Source organism: Hemibagrus wyckioides, linkage group LG02, assembly GCF_019097595.1.
Source record: "Hemibagrus wyckioides isolate EC202008001 linkage group LG02, SWU_Hwy_1.0, whole genome shotgun sequence".
Lineage (NCBI taxonomy): Eukaryota > Metazoa > Chordata > Actinopteri > Siluriformes > Bagridae > Hemibagrus > Hemibagrus wyckioides.
Window position 1 is genome coordinate 21,046,760 of NC_080711.1, and position 21,067 is coordinate 21,067,826.

General features: G+C 36.9%; 2 gene segments (V, D, J or C); both read left to right on the forward strand.

Annotated features, from left to right (window-relative positions):
• Positions 1 to 4,610: 4,610 nt before the first annotated feature.
• LOC131367804 (Ig heavy chain V region 914-like) lies at positions 4,611 to 5,528 on the forward strand. The segment is given in 2 exon segments: positions 4,611 to 4,656; positions 4,746 to 5,528. Coding segments are annotated over 2 exon segments (363 nt in total).
• Positions 5,529 to 17,321: 11,793 nt separating this feature from the next.
• Positions 17,322 to 17,756, forward strand: LOC131367814 (immunoglobulin heavy variable 3-11-like; the record flags this gene model as incomplete). The annotated part of the segment is given in 2 exon segments: positions 17,322 to 17,373; positions 17,458 to 17,756. Coding segments are annotated over 2 exon segments (339 nt in total), but the record flags the coding sequence as incomplete, so codon positions are not given.
• Positions 17,757 to 21,067: the final 3,311 nt, after the last annotated feature.

The following is a 21,067-nucleotide window of genomic DNA, read 5'->3' on the forward strand; positions in this document are numbered from 1 at the left end:
TTATTACAGTGACAAACTGAAAAATAAGTTCAGCATCTCCAGAGACACTTCTACTAACACAATAACAATTGGAGGACAGAACATGCAGACTGAAGACACAGCTGTGTATTACTGCGCTCGTGAACCACAGTGAGACAGAATAGTGGATTCCTCTTACAAAAACCTTATGAGACATGTTACACACATCCTCTCAATGCAACTAATAAATCATCTCAGTCACACTTTCACGTTCTTCCACTGTAATAAAGTCATAATGATTTGTAGTGTTTTAAAACAGTCACACAAAGTAATATTTAAATAAAAAAGAAAAAATAAAAAAAAACATTATTGAAAGAGTGTTCATTCTGAACTATTATTAATCCCTTCATTTTACAGGATTTTTAACCAGCAGTTGGAATCAGTTTCATAAAAAAGACAGGAGAAAACAGATAGCAGATGCTTTAAATTATTCCATCATCCACAAAGATTTAACAACAGACAAGTTGTTGACATGAGCTCCTGACTGAATGAGTCAGTGATGATTTGTGACCTGAATTATATATTTAATAAAATTCAGTTTCTATTAGACAAACAGATGAAAAATGACAGTTTCTGAACAGACCAGAATGTTCTTCTGGGTGTTACAGTGACACACAGTGATGGAATAAAAAGTCATGATATCTAATGAGTAAAGAGCAGTGATGAACCTGACAGCATGAAACAAACCCAGAGTCTGTTTTGAGTTACTTTACTCTAGCATTGTTCATTCACTGTTAGTATTATTATTTATTTTATATTGAGAAACATTTTACGGATTTTTCATACTTTCTTTTTTAACTTCAACAATTATCTTTGTGTGTTCTTGCAGATTCCTGCAGTCAGACACTGATCCAGTCTGATCCAGTGATCATCAAACCTGATCAGTCTCATAAACTGACCTGCACAGCCTCTGGATTTGACTTCAGTGGCTACTGGATGGCTTGGATCAGACAGGCGCCTGGAAAAGGACTTGAATTTGTTGCAATTATTGAGAGTAATAGTAACAGGAAGTTTTAGTCCAGTGCAGATCAGGGCCGCTTCACCATCTCCAGAGACAACAGTAAGAAGCAGGTGTATCTGCAGATGAACAGCATGAGGACAGAAGACACTGCAGTTTATTACTGCGCCCGTGACACACAGTGATACTTCCCCTTAGACATCAGTACAAAACACTTGCTATAGTCACATGACAAACCCACATTTTCAGAAGCTGTGGATTCATGGAGGTCAAAGAACCAAAATATTTTGATTATCTCTGACTTTTCCTTAATATATCGTAACTAATATTGATTTCCAAATTGATTGATTAGTTAAACCAATAGAGTTACTATTTTTACCACTGATACTGTATCTGAGTGCTTTCTCTCTTTTTTAAACTGTACTGATAAAAATGCTCCACTTCTGAATTCCTAATATTTTTTTTTCTGTTCCAAGTGAGATGATTTTTATTGACATTTATAGTGATTATAATCTTTTTCATGAATAACGTATTCTAGTTATTGATCATTTGAAAAGAGGAATTTTATGCCTCTAGAGGGCAGTCTGTACAAACTCAACCACACAATCATTACATAAAGTGTCTGAGTACCCTGTGTTGATCAATAAATTCTGTTGTCTAATTGTATTTTAAATGCCTGAATATTACATTAATGCCTGTTTAAAAATGTGAATTTGTATGATGTTAAGGTGTATAAACACATACTTTAGTCTTTTCTTTCATTTAGAGAAAGTATTATTAAAAATGATTTAAATTACATTTAAATACAGTGGCTTCTCCGATTCTAATAAATAGCGAGAGTGAAACATTTAGTTGTTGCTTTTCTACACAGAACCTTATAATCATCCACTCATCTATACAGTGAGCAGCATGTGGTTGTGGATTGAACACCTCCATAGTGGTCATGGACACTCCCTATTCAAATAGAGTCGTGTATAAACAGCATGTTCTTGACTGCTCTAGTTTCCAGTGAGCTCTGTGATAGATAACACTCCCATACACTTTAAATCTGGGTGAAGCAGAACTCAGAGAAGGATGATTTTAGGACAGTGTATTTTATTGGTACTCATTTCATGTAAGTTTATGTTTTTTTCTGTTGTGACTAATAGCATTATATCATTATAAAATAACATTACCTAGTTCTACTCTTCTCTTCCAGATTCTTATGGACAGTCCCTGACCTCCTCTGCTTCTGTGGTGAAGAGACCTGGAGAGTCGGTCACTCTGTCCTGTACTGTCTCTGGATTCTCAATGAGCAGCTACTACATGAACTGGATCCGTCAGAATCTGCATCTCCTCCTGGACAGAAGGAGGTTGTACAGTTTGTGACTAGAGTGGGAGGAGTCTTTGATGATTTTGTGTGCTCTGTGCAGACATCTACTGTGGTGAAGAGACTCAGTGGTAGTGGGTGTCGATGATGCATTGGGCGCTTTTCACAACCCTTTGCAGTGATTTCTTTTCATACACTGTGGAGCTGCCATACCACACTGTGATGGAGCTTGTCAAGATGCTCTCAATAATCCAGCGGTAAAAATTGGTCAGGATCTTGGGGGAAATGGTGAACTTTTTTTAATCTTCTCAGGAAGTAAGGACATTGTTGCGCCTTCCTATCCAGAGTTGAAGTGTTCAAATGCCAAGACAGATCTTCAGAGATGTGGACGCCCAGGAACTGAAAGCTGGAGACTTCAGACCCGTTGATGTAGATAGATGAGTGTCTGCTTCTGTTAGATGTCCAGAAGTCCGCAATGAGCTCTTTGGTCTTCTTGGCATTGAGGGTGAGGTTGTTCATGGAACACCATGCTGACAAGCTTTGGATCTCCTCTCTGTAGGCCAATTCCTCAATGTTGCTGATTTGCCCAATAACTGTGGTATCATCTGCATATTTGATGAACATGTTGGAGTTATGCCATGGAACATAGTCACGGATAAACAGGGAGTAGAGCAGTGGGCTCAGCACGCAGCCTTGTGGGATGCCGGTGTTCAGGATGAGGGTTGAGGATATGTGATTACCCAACCTTACAGACTGAGGTCTAATTGTTAGGAATAAAAATATAATCATTTAATATCACAAGACAATAATCACTATAATGTATTCAGTCACTTGTTCATCTTTAGGAAGTGTTTTATTCGGGTCAGAGTGCTGGATCCAGAGTCCATCCCAGGAACACTGAGAGTACAACCTGGACATGTTACAAATTCACACACTCATTCACACCTAGGGGCAATTTTAATGAAGATCACTGATCTTGATCACTGTTGGGTGTAATGCATTACTTAGTAGCAGGAGCAAGTGGCTGTTTTGTAACTACTCCAAATGGAACTATTCCAATTACTTCTCTATTTTGGCCCAGGTAGACAAGAACATTAACGTGAAATGTAAGCTATGTCCTGGTGAAAAAACTATCGGCCCCTGTCAATACCACGAGTAATTTACTGAAGCACTTGACAAGGCAGCATCGACAAACACTTTTGAGTGATCCATGTTCATCGACAGTACAAATGTTAAGCAGGCAAAACTTGATTTTACATCAGGAGTGTAGAAAATGTCCAAAGGTGAGCTAAAAAAATGATTGCAGGCTACCAGTCAAGGTTTATAGGGATTTTAGGAAGTAATTAATAATGAGTTAAATTACTTATTGAGTAATTAAATTACTTTTCAGACAGAGTAATTAGAAACACATTTTAAATACCACACTGATGGTGCAATTACTAATTAATAACTTTTTTTGTAACTTATCCAACACTGCTGCTGATTCAATTTCTCAAAGAAGATTAATTTAAACTTTTGAATAATAAAGAAGATGAAGTATAGAGAATAGTTTCACTGTTGAGTTGTTGATAGATATTAGATTTCAGCTTTGCCTTCTGCTCACTAGAGATTACAATTCTTCTTCAGAATTTAAAAACACCTGATCTAGAATCTTCTCAGCTATTTCTCTCTGGATTCATCAGTTAAAGCCTCTAGAGTGCAGACTATACCAGAATGAACATCATGTTCTATTGAACGGTTTGATTATAATGTTAAATGTAGTTCATACTGTTCAGAAAACACTGCAGTATTTCACCATGTCAGAGTCAAATATGGAAGCAGTTATTCACACTGTTATTTTAACACAGAAACCAGGAAATTTGTAGACATGAGAATAATTTCTGTGTTAATGTAATTATCTACATTGCAGCATACATATGACTGATAATTATTATTATTTTCATGTATTATGAATGAACTCTTGGAGCTGGGGGTCATCCCCCCAGTGTTATGCAGTGAATGGGCCATGCCTGTCATGCCAGTGGTTAAGAGGAACGGGGTTGTGAGGATTTTCAGTGAATCCGGCTCTGTGAATATGCTCATATGAAGAGTGCGTTCTCTTCACATAAATTCAGAGACCTAAGAAAGTCTCTTAATGTTCCAAATTTTATAGATTTATAATCACAGATTAGAGACGTTCATGAGAAGGGGAGATTTTCACGTGTAGAGGAATCCATCCCATTTTGTCCCTAAGATAAGGAGTGTCTCTATGCAAATGTCCTTCCCTGTTATATATTTAAGCAAAGAAGACCAAGAGCTTTTACTTCTTCTGCTTCAACACACACCATGATCTCTACATCCCTACTGCTGCTGCTGCTGGCAGCCGTACACTGTAAGTGTTTTTACATTTGACTTTTAATACAATTTTGGTTCCTTAAAGTTTTTTGTTTTTACATCATTAAAATAACTTTTCTTTAACAGGTGTTCACTGTGTTGAGCTGATCCAGACCGGATCCACAGTATTAACTCCTGGTCAGTCACTGACTCTGACCTGTAAAGTGTCTGGATATTCATTAACTGATAGCAGCTACTGTACAGACTGGATACGACAACCTGCAGGAAAAACTCTGGAGTGGATCGGAGAGATATGTGGTAGCGGTAACACTTTCTACAGTGAGAAACTGAAAAGCAGGTTTCAGGTTTCCAGAGACACGTCCAGCAGCACAGTGACATTAACAGGGCAGAACATGCAGACTGAAGACACAGCTGTGTATTACTGCGCTCGTTACACACAGTGAGACAGATAAACAACGTCCCTGTACAAAAACTCCAAGTACACTGAAACAGTGCTAGCTCCCAACATCCTCCTTCATTAAAAAAGAAATAATAATGATACCAGTTCTGACTACAGCACCGGAGCCTCATGAACAATTCGACAGTCGGTTTCTGATTACATTGAATTGATTAGGCTCATGTTCATTTCACTCATGTTCATTTCAGCTATCAATATCTGACATTCACCTGTGTGTGAGTAAATCACACTTACAGCAAGGTTTTACAAATCTTCAGACAGACTGACTGTTTGTTGAATTTGCTTCTTACACACATTTTCATGCATGGTTTCTTCACACTGTGGAGTTTTTTAACCTCCAAAATTGTCCTTCACCTGCATCTGATGAGTTTTCCCAGACCGGCACACACATCCATTTTATTTTCCATTACGTTTAATAGCCTCCGTAATGAAATAATAAATGATTACATACAAAAATAGAAGGAAAAATGTTTAAAAATTCTAAACATTTGAACAGTTGTGCAAATTATGTTCCATTTTTACTGACAATTCACCTGAAAAAGTTTACTCAACCTCTTGAACTGTATACTGTATAATTAACCTGCACACACTTTAGAAATATTTGAACATTATACTTTTCTTTAAGATTTAAGGCCTGTGATGGTCGCTCTTTCTTTATTCACACAACATCTACCCAACATTTTGAGGTTTAAAGGACTGAAGGTGTGTCATAAATATGAGAACATGTTCTCCTGGGATTTACATCAAAGTCATAAACTCTAACTACAGCATTGTTATGAAGCTAAGACATTACAGCTCCATTATATCAGTGTCTCATTAAACCAGGCTGCTTCATCCACACAGCTTGATCAATTACATAGTAAATAAATAGTAAGTAACTAATATTTTGTGAATGTGTATGTTTTTACATTTGCAGGCAATGCCTCTTCTGAAAGCCTAAACACTTATATGCAAATCAACAAATCAAACCCCTTTATAAATGATTAGAGGTGTTTTCAGGAGAAGTGAGGATCTGGGTTCAGGTTCTGCTCAAACCATGTTCTTTACACTTCTACTCCTGCTGTTAACAGCTACATCTGGTAAGTGTGTGGAGAATTTTGGAGAGATGCAGATCATTGTGTACATTTTTCCTGTTGATAGATTTCACCTGAATAATTGCATGATTGTTGTTCACAGGTATTAAATGTATTGAACTGGTAAAGTCTGCAGTCATGCTGGTTAAGCCTGGAGAATCATTTTCAGTCCCCTGTAAGATCACTGGATACTCAGCCACTAGTTACTGTACTAACTGGATACAACAATTAGGAAATGTGCTGGAATGCAGTGGCAGACCGTCAGGGCCAGCAAGGCCTTCTCTGCTGTGATCTGAATCACTGACTTGCATTTTAATATATTTAATATATTTTTCCATGAATGTGTATTAAATTATTCCCAATAGTCTATTCTCTACATTTCATAGCTTTTCTCTTGGTTGCGCTGCTTCCAGTAGTGTATATTTATGATAAGAGTATTTATCCAATCATATTTCAGCCAGTGGCTGACATCATGTGTTGCCCAGCTCTAAGGCCTTAGTAGTCAGAGGCAGCGACCCGCCCATATACAGTGTTTCTATATTCACTGTGTCTCATTTTAGATGCTGCGTTCTCCGGAGATTGCAGTTTGCTGCGTACGTCATCAAGAATGTCTTTTTTGAGAAAAGTAACCGTAATAAAATTGACTGTTCCTTGTGAGGTGTGAAATACTGTAGCCTATTTTCTTTTTTACTTTGTTTTTAATTAACGGTTGATTAGTATCTATTGCCGTGGTGTCCAGTTGCAATTCTAGAATTTTCATTTAAGTGGGGCTCAGCAACCAGTGAGGGTATAATAGTAATAAATAAATGAATAAATAAATAAAATAAAGGTTTGACTAACAGGGTAGGATGGTAAACTTATTGCATAATTCCAGTGTATTGCATAGATGTGTATAACATTTGAGTACTGAACAAGCCAAATACGAGTCTTCCTGATCACACACTCACACACACTCACACACACACACACACACACACACACACACATACACACACACACTTACACAGACACACACACACACACACACACACACACACACACTTGTCCTCTGATCCTCGGTCTGTGGATTGAAGAACGTGCTGAAAGACGGGGAGGAGCTGAAGTCTGCCGCTGTTTTCATATGAAATTTAAAGGGGACTGAGGAGATCACCAATTTGTGTAGAGTTTATGGAGAATCGCAGAATTTTAGGAGGGCTGAGTAGAAAATGGCCTAGTGACGCCCATGGTGGCGTCATAATGATGGTATAGAGGTGGATTAATTCAGGAAGGACACCAGTGAAGGCCTAGATCTGAAATGCACAGCCCGCCACTGCTGGAATGGATCGGCTGGTACTGCAGCTCAAGTGATACTGCCAGCATAAATTCACTAAAAAACAAGATCACTTTCTCAACTGAAGCCTCTAACAACACTGTGACTTTACACGGACAAATCTTTCAGACTGAAGAGATTGTTGTGTATTACTGCACTCGTAACTCACAGTGAGACAGATCAACAAAGACGCTTTAAAAAAACACCCAGTACAGAAGACTGTTAGAAGACTGTTAGTGTCTTATCTCCATGTTTTACCTTCTGTGTTTCTCAGAAGTGTGAGCAGACAACACCAGATTAAATCTACTAAATAAAGCATGACATCTCTACATCTCATTAGAACTGAGTTATGATTCAGATTGGATCATGACCATATTATTGTCCTGCAGGCCACTGAATCATTGTTCCTTGTCCAGTGGGATTGACTTTTAAATAACTTTAGGAAATGATAAATCAGTATATAGTTAAACATTTCAATATTAAACCCTTTCAGTTTAGTAAAATTAGAGTTTTTTTTCCTAATTTGTATTGACCTTATTAAACAAGATTTATTTTTTTAAATTGTCATACAATTAAAATGATTTATATTTAGACATTTTCAATGATTTGCTGTGAATGTTGAGGTTTTCTGAATGTCTTTTTATTGGACTTTGAATTTGCCTGCTCTCAGTATGTTCACTATTACTTTACTTGTTTAAAAAAAGTGTTGCTATCTAACAGGTGAAGGGATATACACAGGAAAATGATGTACTTGTTATTTATAGAGTATAATGATTGCAATATTTATTAAGCAGTTAACCAGATTTTTGCATATTTGTGAAAAATGTTTCATAGAAAGTGTTTTCCTCGATATGAAGTTTTATATATATGTGTGTTATAACACATAGAAAACGGGTCTGGGCCAGATCTGGCATTAAGCTGGCACTGCTGGCTGAGTGATGGCATGGCAAGTGGTATGTCAACCAGATGCAGACCAGGTCTGACAATGATGGCACTCTTTATATGATGGCATGCCAGATGTGGCCCAATTATGTTTTCTGTGGGCCAAATCTGGGTCAGCAGTATGGCCCAGTGCTGTCCCTGTTCTGAGCAAACAGTGTGGCCCAGTGCTGGCCTTGTGCTGGCCCATGCGTGGCCCACCTGTGGCAAACCAGATATGGGCCACCCAAGGGTGATCATTCTTTGTGGTATGTGGGCCGAGTGTAAGTGCACTGTGTGGGCCAGATTTGGGCCAGACCTATTTTGCTGTCTGGCACACGTCTCCAGCAGCACAGTGTTTTTAAAGGGGCAAAACTTTCAGACAGAGGATACAGCTGTGTATTACTGTGCACAAAAGTGACATTCATTCAGATTACTGAAAAAAATGAACATTGTGGTTAAAAGAGAAAGTTCCAAATATAAAATCTTTTTGTAATTGGGGTTTATTAAATTCATAAAAAAGACTTTTAAACAAAATAGTTTTTCGCCTGTTATAAACCCACATATCCTCCATCAGATGAATCTCCTCCTCATGATTTAAATACATTTCAGATACATTCTCCTCCCATCATCAGCAGATAAGCAAATCCAAGCGTCAGAGCTGGATCTCACTCTATTTATATGATGTGATGGTGTCTGTTAAACTTTGGAGAACAGAGAAGACTCCAGTACAAACAACACACACCATGTTCTCTACATCTCTACTGCTCCTGCTGGCAGCTGCTTCTTGTGAGTGCTTTATCAAATTCATTCATTTACTAGATGAAGAATAAAGGTGCAGCAGATATTGTGTGAGATATCACCATGTGTTTTCCTCCACAGATGTACATGGTGAGGAACTGACTCAGCCTGCTTCCATGACAGTCCAGCCAGGCCAGAGTCTCTCCATCCACTGCAAGGTTTCATATTCAGTTGAAAGCTATGATACAGCTTGGATCCGACAACCTGCAGGAAAAGCTCTGGAGTGGATTGGATACATCGATAGTGATGGGGATACAGCTTACAGTGACAAACTGAAAAATAAGTTCAGCATCTCCAGAGACACTTCTACTAACACAATAACAATTGGAGGACAGAACATGCAGACTGAAGACACAGCTGTGTATTACTGCGCTCGTGAACCACAGTGAGACAGAATAGTGGATTCCTCTTACAAAAACCTTATGAGACATGTTACACACATCCTCTCAATGCAACTAATAAATCATCTCAGTCACACTTTCACTTTCTTTCACTGGAATGAAGTTGTGATCATTTTCAGCATTTTAAAACAGTCACACAAAGTAATTTTCAAATAAAAAAAGAAAACATTATTGAAAGAGTGTTCATTCTGAACCTTTATTAATTCTTTATTTTACATTTTTAACCAACAGTTGAATCAGTGTTTACTGAGTGGATTCAGGAATAATACAGCATGTTTCCAGCAGTGTGTTGTGTTTAACACACAGTCTGTTCTCACAGTGTGAGGTGCAATAATTGAAACAACTGAAGGAGGCAGCAGAGTTTAACAAATAAAGTGAAAAAAGTGAATCCACAAACTGCATTCTGTATGAGACTCATTCACTATCACTCATTATCAGACACGTATTGATTTTTCATAATTTAGGATGATTTGTGCTACATATTACCATATTTACACCAGATATGAAGCATTTTATGAAAACAAAATAAAAAAATACATTCTATCCTACTTCGTCCCTCAGTCATTATCATGATGATGTGAAACCTCTGCTAGATTTGAGCTTTTCAGATTAATTGATTAAGTGAATGCTTTAATTTCTTTTGCAGGTTTAAAATGTTAACATTTCATATTATGGGTTTATGTGAAACATTGAAGACTAAAACATTTTAGAGAACTCCTCTCAATGTCTACTGGGTAAAGGGTTTTCCTCCATGTGGTTTATTTGAAACGGATAAGTAAAAAAAGAGAAGCAGATACTTAAAATTATTCCATCATTCACAAAGATTTAATAACAGACAAGTTGTTGGCATGAGCTCCTGACTAAATGAATCAGTGATGATTTGTGACCTGAATTATTTCTTTAATTAATTTCAGTTTATTTTAAACACACAGAAGAAAAAATGACAGTTTCTGAACAAACCAGAATGTTCTTCTGGGTGTTACAGTTTAGAGGTTGAAAGTCATTTATATACTAAATTTAAGTTGCTTATTCAGTTTTAAATAAATATAAAGTAACTTAAGCACCAAAGAACATTTTTCACTGTGGTTATAAAAACATGTAGAAGACCAGCAAAACAATAGGTAAATGAATATGCAAAATGTTCACCTTACAGCTACATATAGAGAAATATCAGCCACCGTCACAACTACATTTTACACAGTAACTAATCCCCACATTATCATAAACTCAGCTTAAACAACTAGATCAGCATTTATCAAAAAATAATACAAGTGTTTACTTAGTTGATATTTAGTAATAATTTTTTTTTTCTTCATTTATTATTTCAAATGTTATCTCAAATAAATGGTAATAATTAAAATTACAAATTAGATTTTAACTCTTTTCTTAGTGTATTAGATGTAAACTGTTTCAATATTTATAATGTTATTAGAAGATTTTTCAATTCAATTTATTTGCATAGCGCTTTTTACAATGAACATTGTCTCAAAGCAGCTTTACAAAAGTAGAGAAACAGAAAGGAGAAAAAAAAGAAATATTAAATGAAATTATTAAACTATTTTATCCCTATTTATTTATCCCTAACTATTTATCCCTAATAAGCAAGCCTGAGGCGACAATGGCAAGGAAAAACTCCCTGTGATGAAATGAGGAAGAAACCTTGAGAGGAACCAGACTCTGTGGTGTTGTTTGTTGTTTTTGTATTGAACTTGTTGTATGTTTATGTAGCACCAGGTCCTGGAGAAACGTTGTTTCATTTCACTATGTACTGCGCCAGCTGTATGTGGTTGAACTGACAATAAAAGCTTCTTGAATCTTGAATGTTCTTTTGCACGGTTTAATTATAATGTTAGTGTGTTTTATTCCTTTCTCAGTCGGTCACTGAGCTTTTCTACTTCTGCTGTATTTTAGATAAAGTTCCAGGTCTTCATAACTTTTGGCAGAAATGTAAAATTATTCTCAATACAGGACCAAGTTACTGATATCTAAAAGCCCTGAGAGGGCAGTCTGTGTGAACAAAACCATCCTGCTCATTAATACTCATTCAGCTTCAGTTACAGTGATACACAGTGATGGATTAAAAAGTCATGAGATCTAATGAGTAAAGAGCAGTGATGAACCTGACAGCATGAAACACACCCAGAGTCTTACAGGAAGCTTTTTCTCATCTCAGCTGTTCCTCTGTGAATGTTTTTATATCTCTAGTGGGCGTGTCATGCAAATGAAGTCCTGCATTTGAACCATTTATGCTGAAACATTCAGCCCAACAACATACCAGCAGTTTGTGTTCATTTACAGCAGCAGGAATCATTTTAATTCTTTGAGATGGGACTAGGCAGTGTTTTGAGTTGAATGAGTTTCAGAGTTTTTGAATCTTCATTCACTGTTAGTATTAATCATTACATTATTTAAAAAAAAAAATTCTGTTGGTCTTTTTGTTTTCACGTTAATGTCTCCTATTCTATTTCAGATTCCTGCAGTCAGACACTGATCGAGTCTGATCCAGTGATCATCAAACCTGATCAGTCTCATAAACTGACCTGCACAGCCTCTGGATTAGACTTTGGTAGCTATGGCATGTCTTGGATCAGAACGGCGCCTGGAAAAGGGCTGGAATGGGTTGCATATATCTCAAGTAGCAGTATTTACTGTGTATCACTGTGTGTCACGGGCACAGTAATAAACACTGCAGTTTATTACTACACCCATAACACACAGTGATACTTCACCTTAGACATCAGTACAGAAACACATACTTGCTATAGTCACATGACAAACCCACATTTTCAGAAGCTGTGGATTCAAACAATCAAAATATTTTGATTGTCTCTGACTTACATGTTACAACTTGTTGACTTTTACTACATGTGGATTGTTATGAACATTATCAGGACATTTATACTGATAAAAGATTATTCATTCACTACCCAAAATATGCCATATTTTCAGTCATGTGAAAAAGAAAGTACACCCTCTTGAATTTTATGATTGTACATATTAAGATATAACCAAAAAATCATCTGCTCTTTAGAAGGTCTTAAAATGTGATAAATACAACCTCTGATGAACAAGAACATATGGCATATTATGCCATGTCATTGTTTATTTAACAAAAGTAAAGCTAATATGGAGAAGCCATGTGTGAAAAACTAAGTACGCCCTCACTGCTTCCATAGGGATTATGATGGTAAGAAGCAGACAGGTGCTGCTAATCAAATGCTCTTGACTAACTGATCATTAGCAAGTGTGACCATCTCTGTAGAAGTAGAAGTTTTGTCAGTTTGCTTTTCTGGAGCATTCAGGTGTGTTTTAACAAAAAGGAAAGACATCAGCAATGATCTTAGAAAAGTAACTCTTGCTGTCCATCAGTCTGAGAAGGGTTATAAGGCCAATTCAAAGAATTACCATAGAATTCAAGAGAGTTTACTTTCTTTTTCATATAAATGTATTAGATCACACCCACGAGTGTTTTATTCCTTGCATAACATGTCTATTAGCAGGAGCTACTTATCATTCATAAATACACATAGTACATTCATTGGTCAACAGAAGAAAGACTCCAGAAATTTTGCATGAATATTGTGGGAAGGCATGATTATAACTCCAGAATGATCCAAATATAATTCTTGTAGTAAGTTGAGTTTATAAAGAGATTATAAAGAATTATAAAGAAGAGTTTTTCTCCCCACTATAAACCCACATATCCTCCATCAGATGAATCTCCTCCTCATGATTTAAATACATTTCAGATACATTCTCCTCCCATCATCAGCAGATAAACAAATCCAAGCATCAGAGCTGGATCTCACTCTATTTATATGATGTGATGGTGTCTGTTAAACTTTGGAGAACAGAGAAGACTCCAGTACAAACAACACACACCATGTTCTCTACATCTCTACTGCTCCTGCTGGCAGCTGCTTCTTGTGAGTGTTTTATCAAATTCATTCATTTACTAGATGAAGAATAAAGGTGCAGCAGATATTGTGTGAGATATCACCATGTGTTTTCCTCCACAGATGTACATGGTGTGGAACTGACTCAGCCTGCTTCCATGACAGTCCAGCCAGGCCAGAGTCTCTCCATCCACTGCAAGGTTTCATATTCAGTTACAAGCTATTATACAGCTTGGATCCGGCAACCTGCAGGAAAAGCTCTGGAGTGGATTGGAATCATCTATATGGATGGGAGTACAGCTTACAGTGACAAACTGAAAAATAAGTTCAGCATCTCCAGAGACACTTCTACTAACACAATAACAATTGGAGGACAGAACATGCAGACTGAAGACACAGCTGTGTATTACTGCGCTCGTCACACACAGTGAGACAGAATAGTGGATTCCTCTTACAAAAACCTTATGAGACATGTTACACACATCCTCTCAATGCAACTAATAAATCATCTCAGTCACACTTTCACTTTCTTCCACTAGAATGAAGTCAGAATCTTTTGCAGCATTTTAAAACACAGTCACACAAAGTCATTATTAAATAAAAAATAAAACATTACTGAAAGAGTTTATTATCAGTTTATTCTGAACTATTATTAATCCCTTCATTTTACAGGATTTTTAACCAACAGTTGGAATCAGTGTTTAATGAGTGGATTCAGGAATAATACAGCATGTTTCCAGCAGTGTGTTGTGTTTAACACACAGTCTGTTCTCACAGTGTGAGGTGCAATAATTGAAACAACTGAAGGAGGCAGCAGAGTTTAACAAATAAAGTAGAGAAAAAAGGGGAATCCACAAACTGCATTCTGTATGAGACTCATTCACTATCACTCATTATCAAAAATAACATTGAAGGCTAAGACATACTAGAGACATCATCTCAAAGACTTCTGGATGAAAAGCTTTGCTCCTTATGAAAAAAAAGACAAGCATATGCTTTAAATTATTCCATCATTCACAAAGATTTAACAGACAAATTGTTGGCATGAGCCCTTGACTGAATGAATCAGTGATGATTTGTGACCTGAATTATTTCTTTAATTAATTTCACTTTTTATAAGACATACAGATGAAAAAGGCAGGTTCTGAACAGAGCTGAATGTTCTTTTGGGTATTACAGTGATACATAGTGATGGACGTTAAAGTGAGATCCAATGAGTAAAGAGCAGTGATGAACCTGACAGCATGAAACACTCAGTCTTACAGGAAGGTTTTTCTCATCTCAGCTGTTCCTGTGTGTTTATATCTCTAGTGGGCGTGTCATGCAAATGAAATCCTGTATTTGAACCATTTATGCTGAAACATTCAGCCCAACAACATACCAGCAGTTTGTGTTCATTTACAGCAGCAGGAATCATTTTAATTCTTTGAGATGGGACTAGGCAGTGTTTTGAGTTACTTTACTCTAGCAATCTTCATTCAATGTTGGTATTATTTATTTCATAAATATTTTAAGGACTTTTCTTACTTTCTTTTTTAACTTTAACACCTATCTTTGTGTGTTCTTGCAGATTCCTGCAGTCAGACACTGATCCAGTCTGATCCAGTGATCATGAAACCTGATCAGTCTCATAAACTGACCTGCACAGCCTCTGGATTTGACTTCAGTAGCTACTGGTTGGCTTGGATCAGACAGGCGCCTGGAAAAGGACTGGAATTTGTTGCAAGAATTTACAGTAGTAGCATATATTACTCCAGTGCAGTTCAGGGCCGCTTCACAATCTCCAGAGACGACAGTAAGAAGCAGGTGTATCTGCAGATGAACAGCATGAGGACAGAAGACACTGCAGTTTATTACTGCGCCCGTGACACACAGTGATACTTCCCCTTAGACATCAGTACAAAAACACATACTTTCTATAGTCACATGACAAACCCACATTTTCAGATTCATTGAGGTCAAAGAACCAAAATGTGAACATTGTCTGGACATTTATGCTGATTTTAGATTATGAAGAATTTAGGCAATAAAAATATAAGCAACTCACAAAACAGTGTAGCTTTCCTGCACCCTTTCAGGATTCTGTGTAATGAGATCAAGTCAGTATGAATGTTTTCCCTACATGTTGTTTTAAATGCAGAAATATTTCACAGTTTGACAGAATGAGAACTATGTAAACAGTTTAGAGGTTGAAAGTCATTTACATACTAAATTTAACTTTACTTATCCAGTTTTAAATAAATATAAAGTAACATAAACACCAAAGAACATTTTTCACTGTGGTTATAAAAAACATGTAGAACACCATCATAACAATATGTAAATAAATTCCCCTTATATGCAATATGCAAAATCTTCCCCTTACAGCTACATATAGAGAAATATCAGCCACGGTCACTGTGGGCTCTGGAGAGTTTAGCACTGCTTTTAGATAAAAGATGTTCCTTCCAGTTCTGCTGCTGCTGGCAGCTTCATCCTGTGAGTTTCACTTCAGTAATGAACTCAGAGCTGCTAGTAAATTACTGCAGTTATAACCTACTGTACATACATTTTTACTGAAATTGTGACATCTCTTTTTTTCAGATGTGGAATGTGCAGTAGAGCTCACTCAGGACACCTCAGTGATGTTAAAGCGTGGAGATTCTTTAACCCTCAGCTGTAAAGTATCCGGTTACTCAGTTACTGATAACAGCTACGCTACAGCTTGGATTCGACAACCTGCAGGGAAAACTCTGGAATGGATAAATGACATTTGAGGGGGTGGAAGCATGTATCATAAAGAGTCTCTAAAAAGCACGTTCAGTATTTCTAAAGATGCCTCCAGCAGCACGGTGACTCTGAGAGGACAGAACATGCAGACTGAACACATGTGTACTGTAATCATACACTGAGCTCATATTTTCATAATCTATGTATTTGCACTAAAAAAACATTAAGACTGAAAAACATTTCACAATTAAACAGCATTTACTTACTAAATTAACTTAGATATTCAGTCTTAAATAAATACAAACTAATATAAGCACCAAGGAACATTTTAATAAGTATGTGAATTTATTAACTTCACATATCTTTACAGTCTTAATTTTTTTCTTCAGATGACTTTAGAGTTGGACACTGAGAGTGAAGTACAACCTCCATCATAAAGACATGGTTATAAATGACTTAACTGACCACTGATTCATTTGATTAAAATTGCTGCTATCACAAAAATCCCCTTTACCATACAACTGCATTGCTATTATTTTTAAGGCAATTACTTTAAAATTTCATGTACATGTGTGTCTACACACCTTCACAGATGCTGAGTTAGCTGTTAGCCCTCAAAAATGTCAGCTCACATAACACGTTATGGACTTCTAAGTATTTATTTACTGAAGACAGATGTAAAGTTGTATGCTTTATTTGTGAAATACAGATTGCTGTTTTTATAAATTACAGTTTGAATTGCCTCTACAGAACTAAACATGCAGAAAAACACAAGAACTTGACTGATGCAAAGCAGTGACAGTGCGGTCAGTTAAAGGGTTTGATTTTAAGATGATTTTAAGGGGAGAGGATGACATGTTATAATGATGAAGTGTTTCTTCAGTTTGAAATCTCTAAACACTTGTGAAATCCTGATTACATTCTACACCAAATACCACAAAATGCAGACTTAAACATAATATAGTTGACCTATACAGTGAGCAGCATGTGGTTGTGGATTGAACACCTCCATAGTGGTCATGGACACTCCCTATTCAAATAGAGTCGTGTATAAACAGCATGTTCTTGGCTGCTCTAGTTTCCAGTGAGCTCTGTGATAGATAACACTCCCATACACTTTAAATCTGGGTGAAGCAGAACTCAGAGAAGGATGATTTTAGGACAGTGTATTTTACTGGTACTGATTTCATGTAAGTTTATGTTTTTTTCTGTTGTGACTAATAGCATTATATCATTATAAAATAACATTACCTAGTTCTACTCTTCTCTTCCAGATTCTTATGGACAGTCCCTGACCTCCTCTGCTTCTGTGGTGACGAGACCTGGAGAGTCAGTCACTCTCTCTTGTACTGTCTCTGGATTCTCAATGAGCAGCTACTACATGAACTGGATCCGTCAGAAACCAGGACAAGGACTGGAGTGGATCGGATACATTGACACTGGCACTGGCACTGGATTCGCTCAGTCACTGCAGGGCCAGTTCTCCATCACTAAAGACACCAGTAAAAACATGCTGTACCTAGAAGTGAAGAGTCTGAAAGCTGAAGACACGGCAGTTTATTACTGTGCACGAGACTCACACTGACACAACAGACTCCAGAGCTGTACAAAAACTTACACAAGCACGTCCTCATGAGCTGTAAATATTCCCTCAGCAGGAAGCTGCACCCCAGAGACATTTATTATGCAGAACAACATCCATTCACACTCAGCACTCAGATCTTTCTCTCTATTCCAATCTTTTTTTTTAGCAGTTATTAATATTAATAATAATAATCCCCATTGTAATCTATCACATTTACATGGACAATGCTCTAGGACAATGATTCTGATGACTAGTTGTGACTATATACTGTACTATTCATGATTTTATTCCTCCTATTTGTGATACCAGCTGCAGGAACACTACAGGTCAGTGGTTAATTTCCTGAATTTAGAAACACAGAGTCTGTTCAGCAGCACAGAACCTGACAAGAGATCACATGAAATGTACATGTTTTCTGCAGCATCATTACTACAAACTCCTAAATATAAAAATCATCTGTAGGGGGCAGCAGCACACTTGTTTTCAAGAAGGACTCCTGAAACTATGAAATCTAACAGCTGAAGGATGTTTATGCAAATTCACCCTATTATATAAAAAATCAGCCTCTTGCTCACCAGAAGTTTGTGTCATATGACAATATCAAAGATCTTGATCATGGAGCTGAGGGTCACTCAATACTACATCTTTTTTATAATGTTAACCAAAGGTACATGAGACGTCTTTACTGTATATTTCTACCCTCACAGTATCTTGACTGTGCTGATGATAACTGCTAGGTGTCAGCAGTGATGAGATCAGACTGGACCAGTCTCCTGCTGTGGTAAAGAGACCATATTCAATGACAAGCCACAACCTACACTGGATACGACAGAAACCAGGGAAAGCTCTGGAATGGCTTGGATAGATGGATACAGGGAATAATGAAGGAACATATGCAGAGTCTGTGAAGAACCAGCTTACCTTTACAGAAGACGTCTCAGCAAGCACACAGTACTTAGAGGCCAAGAGTCTGAGGACAGAGGACACTGCAGTTTATTACTGCACCCGACAAGCCACAGTGACTGGAGCTGAGGAAGCAGCTGTACAAAAATCAGACAAACATGTTCACAGTGTTTCACAAGTCAAATGTACTGTTATCATTTATCTATTATGTATTATGGTTATTAAGAAGCTCAATTATATTTTGTTTACAATTGATTATAATACAATCCAGAAAGAAATAAATGTGTAGTAAACACTTTAATGTTAAAAATCTTACCCAGAATTCAGACTCTCTAAAGACCAGGTGATACCATTTCTGATCACCCATTATATCTGTACTTTTATACTGTAAGTTTGGCTTTAACAGCTTCAACAATGTTCATTTTCTGGTTCTCTAAATGACTCTGAATAAATTGTCAGTGTACTCAATACCAGTGGCGGACTGTCAGGGCCAGCAAACAGCAGTGATCTGAATCACTGACTTGCATGTTAATATATTTAATATATTTTTCCATGAATGTGTATTAAATTATTCCCAATAGTCTATTCTCTACATTTCATAGCTTTTCTCTTGGTTGCGCTGCTTCCAGTAGTGTATATTTATGATAAGAATATTTATCCAATCATATTTCAGCCAGTGGCTGACATCATGTGTTGCCCAGCTCTAAGGCCTTCAGAATCAATAGTGCAGGCGCCCGTAGATTAAAATGAGTGGCAATGAAACTGTTCCATTAACCAATCAGATTTCGAGTTGGCGTCACGGGGCCATCTAGCAGGCATACGATTACGTCAGCAATTTCATGTCTTGTGATTGGATAATTGGCGTAGTCAGAGGCGGCGAACCACATAAACTAAATAAAATATATATATTTTATCTCACAATGGCTGACAGAGGAGAAGAAATCGATTTGGTCATGGACATCCTTACAAATACATTTTCAAGGCGGACATTTTAAGAAAATCCTTTTGATTCTTCAAAATAGTTGGTAAGCTTTTTCAGGAACCATTTATGCTTTTGGGTTTTCTTTTTTTCTGGGTTTTCAGTTTGCCTTCATTCCAGTTCCCCGGGGTGGACTGTGGTTTTGTTTTTTTTTTGCTGCAGTGAAAGGAAACTTGTGAGACTGAATTGTGTTAATGTGTTTTTTTTGCTATATGTAATGTAATTTTATTCATGTTCTCTACAAGAGCCTGTGACACAGCGCACTGTTATACAGTGTTTCTATATTCACTGTGTCTCATTTCAGATGCTGGGTCCTCCGGAGATTGCAGTTTGCTGCATACGGCATCAAGAATGACTTTTTTGAGAAAAGTAACCCTAATAAAATTGACTATTCCTTGTGAGGTGTGAAATACTGTAGACTAATTACTTTTTTACTTCGTTATTTAATAGTTGATTAGTATCTATAGTGATGCTATAAAGGTGGATTAATTCAGTTAGGACAGCAGTGAAGGCCTAGGTCTGAAATGCACGGCCCGCCACTGTTTATATCAATGTTGTGCATGAAAGGGTTAAGAATTCTCTCCAATTCTGCATTATCCTCAGAGGGAATTTGGGGCATTTTAATGGTATTAAAAAAAGAATCAAGTTCAGAACAGTTATAATCAATTTCAGACGAATACAGGGCTGTATAGAATTGTTCAAAGACCGAAATGATTTCCAACTCATCCTTGGTGATCCTGCCATCATCCCTACGAATAGATGTTATAGTATTTGTAGTTAAGTACTGTCTTATTTGTTGAGCAAGAATTTTCCCACATTTGTCCGAAAGTTTCTATAATTTAGAGCGAGATTGGAGCAAAAGTCTTTCTGTCTGTTCAGATGTTATTAGATCACTCTCTGTCTGTAGCTTTGTTCTTTCCTTAAAAATGTCAGGTGAGGGCTTAATTGCACATTTCAAGTCTAATTGTTTAATTTGATTAAAAGATCATTTAGTTGATGGTTTCTTTTTTTCCCCTCTCCCTCAATGAAAATGAGATTATTTCCCCCATAATATAGCCTTTTAAAGACTCCCAAAGTGTATATGAACGATGCAGTGGGGAAAAAAAGAGAACTGCTTATGGCTTGGATATAAGAAACGTCAGAGATCAGGAAATGTATATGTCTCAAAAAAGTATTAATAGACATGGCGGATTTAGTTATTTTGTAGGGCAGGGACATTTGAAGGTCCAAATATGAATTTTCATCAATGTCCAAGTTCTTGAAGATTCAAGATTCAAGAAGCTTTATTGTCATTTCAACCACATATAGCTGACGCAGTACATAGTGAAATGAAACAACGTTTCTCCAGGACCTGGTGCTACATAAACATACAACAATAAAGTTCAACATAAAAACACCACCACAGAGCTAGGACAGA